Source organism: Aquarana catesbeiana, linkage group LG11 (assembly GCF_042186555.1).
Source record: "Aquarana catesbeiana isolate 2022-GZ linkage group LG11, ASM4218655v1, whole genome shotgun sequence".
In the NCBI taxonomy this organism is placed as follows: domain Eukaryota; kingdom Metazoa; phylum Chordata; class Amphibia; order Anura; family Ranidae; genus Aquarana; species Aquarana catesbeiana.
In genome coordinates, this window is record NC_133334.1 from 224,567,430 (window position 1) to 224,576,365 (window position 8,936).

The following is an 8,936-nucleotide window of genomic DNA, read 5'->3' on the forward strand; positions in this document are numbered from 1 at the left end:
TAAAGTTTCAACTGCCTAGGGGCCTCCACAGAGTTTAATCCAGCAGTGCAAGCAGATCTTCATTATCAATCGTAATTAGATTTGAACAGGTTCAAGGTTTGGAGGCTGAGCTTTCTACATTGTATGCTAATGAGAACAGACTTGGGACAGGCTCACTCTAACATTGTTCAAAAAAAGAAAAAAACTTTCAGTCCGCCATGACACCACCTTCAGTAAAATATTTAAAAGGTAATACGTTTTTTAAAAAATGTAGGCATGCTGTGGGAATGGTAACACATAACATAGTGGGGTTTTCTCAACTTCGATTGCAAATCTGAAAATATGCTTTTAAATCAGTCAAGGCCAGAGATTTTTTTTTTCCATGTTAAGTGCACACATTCTTTCTATTGCTTAAAGCATATCTAAACACAAAAACAATCACTGCTGTTTACAGAATACAGAATTTATTTTTAGGAAAAAAAATTATAATATTGCTTTTCTGGAAAGTATAAACTAACACCGGGGAAGATGTAGACCAGGGAAGATGTACCCAAGGAACAAAAGGCACTATTCAAGCAGTCATAAATTGGAAAACAAACTAGTCAAAAGTATATCAGAAATGACTGATCCCAGGAAGTTGAACAATAGCTGATTTCTCAGACCCTCTCTGAGCCTGTCCTTCAAGTGTCCCCCAAGTGTGTATCTGTCAGGTCTATTCAGCAGGTCTCTTTCTGCCATTTGTAAAGCGTAAATTGATGGCACTATACAAGTACCTGTAATAATAAATAATACACTTTTTTATCCTAATTCCTTCCATTCACTATCATTGAGAATGTCTCCCTGGTATGTGGAGTCATGGCATCTTGCAAGTATGTTTGTTAGGTTTCATTTCAGAGGATAACGCCTATTTAGATACTCTTGTGATTTCAAACACTTGCCTGTCAGTTGACCTCCTACCCATTTCCCCTCCCCCACCTAAAGACAAAGGGACAATCTTAATGATGATGCACAACGTTTTGACTTTGGCATAAAAATAAAGGGAAGAACAAGAAAACTTTCTTCTCTGGAGAGGCTTTTTATCGGTCTTATAAAGACATGCAGACTTTTTGCCCATATCTCATATTAATCTTGTATAAATATGTAAATTGCATATTTTTCGTACAATCAATCATTTTATTTGGGCAACAAAATTTTTACATGCCATCTTTAACAGCAGCTCTTGAGATGATGAGCACTTTTTCTTTTGTTCAGGATTAAGGGGGGGTTCAGAGAGAGAGAGGGAAAAGACAGGCACAGAGATAGAGACGAGGCTTGGACACTAACCACAGCTATTCGCTCTGTGTATGGCTACATGCAAGTAGCAATGGCCACTGTGAGCCTGCCATTAGTTTAGGTGGGCTGAGCGGCCGCTGCTGATCACATGACCTGGTTGTTCCAGGAGCAAATATCTCTAGTTTCTGACCACAGGAATCCAGCGGCTGCATGTAACTGACCATGTAAAGGCCTAAGAATGTTCTTGTCTACTTTGAGGTGAAGTAATTTACTGCACAATTTTAATTTCTCAGAATCTCTCAGTACAGTGACACTAATCAGTCTTTTAACAGGTCCTTCCACTGACATGAGCAAGCAACAGCTACATAGTCTCATATCATGGGATATAACAAAGTGTAGGATGTCATAGAAGATTTGAGTTGACCTTGGCAATCACTGCTGTTTACAGAATACAGAATTTATTTTTAGGAGAAAAAAAAAAAATATAATATTGCTTTTCTGGAAAGTTTAAACTAACAGTGTTCTAGTGTTTCCCTGTATGATAGCTTTAATAGTATTGCTAGCAAGGAAAGAGGAGCACATTGAAAGTGCGGCTTTTAATGCACAATTTATTGCTTTTTTTTTTTTTTTGCTGCTATAGTAAGGCAAGTTACAATATAAAAAATGCATAGTATACTCTTCTAGTTAAATTCAAGGTAAACGTGGAGTCTTCCTATTAAATGCCGACCTAACTACCTCTTTTTGCAACTATACAGCTAAGCCTACTTGCATATTAGGTATTTACTAAGGGAGCTGCTTCCAACAGCATTTTGCCTTTCCTGTTTTAGTTTGTATTTTATGTTCGGAAGGATCACTTCCATGCCCAGGTATTTTGGCAATGCCATCAGTTGGTAATGCAAGTTTAAAGAACACGATCTCTGTACCTGAAGATAATTTGTTTATATGTGTTTTTGTATGTGATGGTAATAATGATGCAAAAACCACCATTATTTGATTTGCAGCACATACATCATTGTTGTAACAAAACATGTTGTCAATTTCCTCAGGCCTAACCTGACAGTGGCAGAAAAAGAGAAAGAAGACCTGAGGGACTCCAAGCCACGCTCGTTACGCTTCACGTGGAGTATGAAAACCACCAGCTCAATGGAACCCAATGAGATGATGGGTGAAATACGCAAAGTGCTGGATGCCAACAGCTGCCAACATGAACTGCAAGAGAAGTACATGCTGCTTTGTATCCATGGTTCACCTGGGCATGACAACTATGTACAGTGGGAAATGGAGGTGTGCAAGCTTCCACGCCTCTCTCTAAATGGTGTACGCTTCAAAAGAATCTCTGGCACCTCTATGGCATTTAAGAACATTGCCTCCAAAATTGCCAATGAACTCAAACTTTAACCAGGCTCCAGCTCTCAGACTGAAACTGCAAAATGAGACACCTACAGCCCCCTGCCATAGCTGGTCAGCACTCTTAGCCAAGTGGATGCAGGAAATTCCATTTGTTTCTCCTTGCTGGCCTGTGCTGAAAGGACAAACCAGGCTTTGTGGCTGGGGGTTGGCAGGGTGCCCTGGGAATGACTACTGCTCCTTTCATTGTAGGTTTTGAGGGTATTTTATTTGAAATAGGTTTATAATTTTTTTTTTTTTTTTTTTTTTAAAGATTGGGGATTGGGCTCAGATTATCTAATAGACTGATAAGAGGAAGGGTTGTAGAATGAGATTGTAGAGTGGTTTCCCTTCCTATTAATGTGTGTCAGCTCTATGATGCAGTTTTTCTGGTACAGTTTATTAAGCAGAAAAAGAGCTTGGAAGAGGTATCCCCCTTTTTGTCTACAGATGAGTTCACGTTGTACAGAAGGATTATAAAAATGTACAATGTCTTTGTACAGAAGAGATTTAAAAATCGTCATGACACTGAACTAATAGCTCAGGGTGCCCTTAATACACAGGTACAGGTAAAGACATGCCCAGCATGGAGAAATATTGTGCCAGTAACTAGATTTGTACGGTGGAAACCTGGTGGGCTGCCAGTGCTTTTATTAATATACATGCTGTTTTTTTCCATTATTTATTTTCCTTGAAAGGTGGCAATCAGTTGCAACAATCAATTTGGTGACGGTTACATCCTCAATGGTACAAACAACTGTTTAATTCTCCAAGCACACCTTTATTCCCTTTTCTGTTCATTGGACTAGTCCAGAACGGCTTCCATATTTCCCCATACATATAGTAAACTGTTGATATAACTTGCACACATTCCTCATAAAGGAGGAGCATCCAGGAGCCCGCTATGATTTCCATCTACAAGTTCTGTGTTCACACTTTTTCTCCTTTTTAAAAAGCATGAATACACACCACCATGACTATGTCACTGTATACAGAATGCACCCCTTTATTCTAGACACTTCTATGAAGATCAGAAATACTAGACATTGTTTGCCACACTCTCCATGTATATATCTACATGTTTTGCAGGTTTAAATCCGGGAAATTATCAATTAAATTATAGGACTATTGGAAGTGAAAGAGTGGAGGCAACTTTGTTGAAATGTTTGTGGAATGTACAGTGAATACAGCATATCAGACTTTATCTACCCCTCAGTTGCGGTTGTGGGCTGTATCTGCTGTAAATATCAATCCAAAAAATGTGTATGACTCCCACTTGCAGTTGAGGGGTGAAGCAAGTTTCCATGGCCCTACAGATGATCGCTTGCAAGCGTTATTGTTTATTTGATTTTATTATTTTCCTTTTGTGTGAATGATTTCATTGCTGTTTGGAAAAAAAAAGAAACTAATTGCGGTTGACACTGACTGTTTTATTTTTCTAAGGAAAAGTTTGTCCTGTATGTCATGGGTACATTCAATATATCCTAGAATACTCAGGAACAATAATTACTAAAAAAAATAATTATTTATAGATAATTAACTATAGATAGATTTAAGCAAACCAACATCTTACTAAGATCATGACAATCTTCAGATCTGCACATTTTGGAAGTTCATGCCAACGGACTCAAAACTTCTCATGCTCTTCTATGCTGCTGTGCATGAGCTCCTACCCTATGCTGTGCCTTCCTATCTTTTTCTAAAGCCAGTCACAAGGGGTGATACACATGGTTAGAAGCATGTTATTTTTTTTTTTCCTTTCGTGCACTTGAACTTCCATCAGTTGGTTCTTTTGTTTATCATAGACAGAAGACTGACTCACAGCTAGTAACCACCTGAGCTGTGGCAATAACCTAATTCTCCCCTTTGACAGAGTTATTGATATTGTAACACAACATAAACCAACACGCAATTATTCAGGATGAGCTTCAGGTTGCACTCCCCACATCTGCATTGTGGTAACCTGCAGGTATATGTGCATTGCCATTTATTCTGAAGATCGGCACAAGCCCAAATACATATTAAAAATCAAAAGCAAAAGTACCTGCTCTTATAGTGCACTACAACCCACAAATGTGAGTTGTGACGTTCCTTGGCATAAAAGACACAATCTAAAATTAATGCAATTAAATGCACAAAAAGAGGTCACTGAGTTTCACACATTTCTTAGGCAACATTCACAACGGTGATTAAGGTCAGCGCAAATGGTAGCGGCAGCATTTCTCTGTCGCCTGTATTTACGGCTCTCTGCACAGCCACCAATTACTTGCGGTGAGTGCTTCTGGATGCACTTTGTGCGCGTTCAGCAGCACTCACTGCAGGTGATTGCTGGCTGGGCAGAGAGCCGTAAATGGCTATGGCCCTGTCGTTATAGTGGACGAGACTGGCCTCTGCACCGAGCCACAGCAGGCATCTGAGGATTCCTGCCGCTACAATTCCAGCCATAATCGCCGGTGTGAATGTAGCGTTAAGACTCTTGGGGAGCAGTGACAAAACATTTGTTTTTATTTTTCTTGTTCATTGTGCCAAAAACTTTATTGACCTTTATTCAGATGTTCAGTCCTTTTCATTCAGACTGTAAGAGAAACATCTGTGGCAATAAAAAAATAAGTTATAGAGCCAGTCCATCCAAAAATTATATTTTAGTTATGGGTGGAACCTGTTGGTCAGTGTCAGCTCCTGACTTGTCTTGGATGCAACAGCAAGATCTACCTGCCATGATTCTCATTGACATTTTAATCTTATGGGTTCGCATCCACTTTTTTGTGTTCCAGAAATTCTAGTTGCCCTCTTTATCATATAAAATTAATACAAATTCATCAGTGGGAACTCCTTGAAATGGCCATGACAGGACAGGTATGCAGACCTAGAAACTCAAGCAAATATCTAATTTGGAAGGTCCCTGAGAGATGTATTAAAAAATGTTTGCTGGTTTAATTTTCCAGTATCAACAAAAAAAATCTCAGTTTTGGATTAGCTCTCAAATAAGTTGTTGCTCGTGCAGAAATTCCCAATATTTATTTTTAAACCTTTTGGCCATATATAAAATGTGTGTATCCACGCTATACTTAAAGTGGTTGTAAAGGCAGAAGATTTTTTATTTTAATGCATTCTATGCTTTAAGATATAAAGTCTTCTGTGTGCAGCAGCCTCCCTCACCCTCCCTAATACTTACCTGAGCCCCATCTCGATCCAGCAATGTTGCATGAGAGACTCAGCTGTCTGGGACTCTTCCCTCATTGGCTGACACAGCAGTGAAGCGCCATTGGCTCCCACTGCTGTCAGTCAGTGAGCCAATGAGGAAAGCGAGGGGGCCAGGCCGTGGCTCTGTGTTTGAATGGACACGGAGCTGTGGCTCGTCTCAGGTGCCCCCATAGCAAGCTGTTTCCTGTGGGGGCACTCAACAGGAGGGAGGGACCAGGAGTGACAAAAAGGGACCCAAGAAGAGTAGGATCTGGGCTGCTCTATGCAAAACCTCTGCACAGAGCAGGTAAGTATAACATGTTTGACATAACATGTTTTTATTTTTAACACAAAAAAGAGACTTTAGTATCACTTTAACGGAAGAAAACTGTGAATTTCCAAATAAGGCCCTATTCACACCTCAGCGCTTTATAGTTTAAAGCTTCAAAACGCTGGAGGAGAAAAAAAAAATCTGTTATTCTCTGTGGATTTGGTTCACATCTCTTACAGGTCGTCTGAAGCAAAACCCCTGAGGCTCAAAAAAATTCTGGAGCTTTTTTTGTAGCTCAAATCGGGCAGATTGTTGCATTGTTTTGTAACATAGAAATGCAAGAAAGGCTTGATTTGAGCATTTTTCTGCTCAAATGCAATATTAAATTAAAATTAGTAATAAATAATACAAAAAATCTTAACCCTAACAACTCCTAATCCTAAACTCTAACCCTAATATCAACTCCTAATAAAAAAGAAAAGAAAAAAAAACCCTAACAATAATGTTTAAACCCTAACCCTAAACCTCTTACAAAAAAAAAATGTTAAATAAAAGTGGATGAAACCGCTGAAAAACATAGCAACAAATGATAGTGGCTAATTAAAAAAAAAAATGCCAAAGCTCAAAAAACGCTTCAAAAACCTTACACAAACGCGCCTACAAATGCTCAAAAAACAGCTGGAAAAAAACACCGCTCAGCGATGCTCAGGTGTAAATGCTGCAGCCTAAGTGTTCTTTAAAACGACCCACTTTCTAGCCTGGGCAATTTCAACTAAGCAACTTTTGCTTATATTTCTTTATCTGCTGATGATTTTGATGAGTTTTGCAGGCAATGTCTTTTTTATAATTTTTTCCCTCTTGTGCTAAAGCTAAATTACCCAGGTTTGTATAAGGTTCAAAGTAACAAACACACACACAAGAGCTATATTTTTGTTGGCAGTTTAAACCAGGGGTCCTCAAACTTTTTAAAATGTAGTCTCTTTGGGGCCAGACTGTGGCCAGTAGGAGTAGAAAATGCTGTGTTGGATAATGGGTAGAGTAATAATATCCCAGTGTCAGAGAAATGGTACCTTGTCTGTGTTGGTGGAAGGCATTGGGACTGTATCATCTGTGTTGGCAGGAGGAATGATGGTGCACTACCAGGGGGGCGGAGAAGGTTCTCCATGCAAGGCTGAAAAATAAGCAGTGGGCTATAGTTTTAGGACCACCAATTGAGTAAATAGTTGAGGTTCATGATGGAAAAAGTGCGCAGACCCTATTTAGCAACTGGTACAACGTCCTCCATTACCTCTGGCATATTTTTATTTTTTACTGTCTCTGTATACTAATCTAGTTCAATATCTCTGTTTTGAGATGGCTTGCTTGCCTGCCTGTGTCATACCACAGTATTTCAATAGAATTTAGGCCAGCATTCTGACTGTAAATGTATTACTATGGCCTGAATGAAGATCACATTTTAGGATACAGTATGTGTGCCTATGTAAAATATACAAACACAGCATGCACTGTTTTCGCTGTTATTTTTTACCAGACTGAGTGCATTGGTCAACACGGACAAGCCAAAAGCCTTGTTTTGTATTATCACAGTTTACACCAATGTGCTGCAATAAAAAAAAAAAAAAAAGAATGAAGGCAGGCACCATTATATCGCAGTGAGTTGGAAAGAAAGTAATGTGTTTATACAAAAAAATGCACTACAAGTAGACCAGTGGTCATCAACCCTGTCCTCAGAGCCCACTAACAGGCCAGGTTTGCAGGATAATTGAAATACATTACAGGTGATATAATTTGCTGCTCAGTGATTGCAGTATTCTAGTCTGCATCTCCCCAAGGTAATACATAAAACCTGGCCTGTTAGTGGGCCCTGAGGACAGGGTTGATGACCACTGATGTAGACAACACACCAAAGCACACATAAACATGGACAACTTACTCTTAATGTTGGAAAAAGATGCTTATCTATTGAGTGCATTCATGTTTATAAAGAAAAGCGAAAAAATGGAACCTGATTACAGAACTTCTATTTGATCCAAAGAAAGGAAAAACTGTTGTGTTTTTGTATGTATGGTTTTATTATATATATATATATATATATATATATATATATATATATATATATATATATATTATAATTTTTATTTCTTTCTTCTTTTTTTTTTTTTTTTTTTTTAAAGACTGATGATTTGCCCAAAGATAACCCTATGGTGCTCATGCAATAGGGCTGATCCAAAACAGACTGAAGTATGTTTTGGATTTACACAAGCCCTACCTCATGCTGAAAATGTGTATGACAGTAACAAACTTCGTCACATGTAGTAACAGAAATGGCTCAGTGTATTCCAGCATCTGTACACCCATCATTTCCATCAAACAGAGTAGGCTGTACCATTCTTACTCATCTAATTCAGGGGTCTCCAAACTTTCTAAACAAAGGGCCAGATTTCAGTCCTTCAGGCTTTGGGGGGGGTGAACTGTGGCTGGTGGCAGTAAAAAAATGCCCTGCCATCAATGGAAGTAAGCAATACCCCATATTTGGTATTAATAGGACAATAGTGCCCCATTGTTAGTCAGTGGGAGAAATAGTGCCCCAAGGGCCAGCTAAAGGCAGGCAAAGGCCACAGTTTGGAGACCACTGATCTAAGTGATCAGATTACAGCCTTGTAAAATCTGGCTGTAAAATCATCCCCTGTGTATACAGGGGACCAAAAAGTATGTAAACCCCTTGGAATTGGCTGTTTTTTTCTGTAGTAGTTTGCCATAGATGACCTCATCCTCATCTAAGCCTGGCCAGAGACGGAGCAAATTTCTTTCCTGCAACCATGTGTTACAGAAAATACATTTGCTC

At 39.0% G+C, this 8,936-nt stretch overlaps 1 protein-coding gene across 8 annotated transcripts in view; it reads left to right on the forward strand.

The window, feature by feature from the left end:
* Positions 1–4,056, forward strand: part of MARK2 (microtubule affinity regulating kinase 2) — a 234,494-nt gene extending 230,438 nt beyond the window's left edge. For 6 of the 8 annotated variants that reach the window (XM_073605415.1, XM_073605418.1, XM_073605417.1 and 3 more), the window contains one exon: positions 2,298–4,056. In XM_073605415.1, the coding sequence (XP_073461516.1) occupies positions 2,298–2,649 (352 nt within the window). In that variant the 3' untranslated portion in view covers positions 2,650–4,056. The remainder of the gene's footprint in view (positions 1–2,297) is intronic. The other 2 variants (XM_073605420.1, XM_073605422.1) reach the window with 2 other exon arrangements.
* Positions 4,057–8,936: the final 4,880 nt, after the last annotated feature.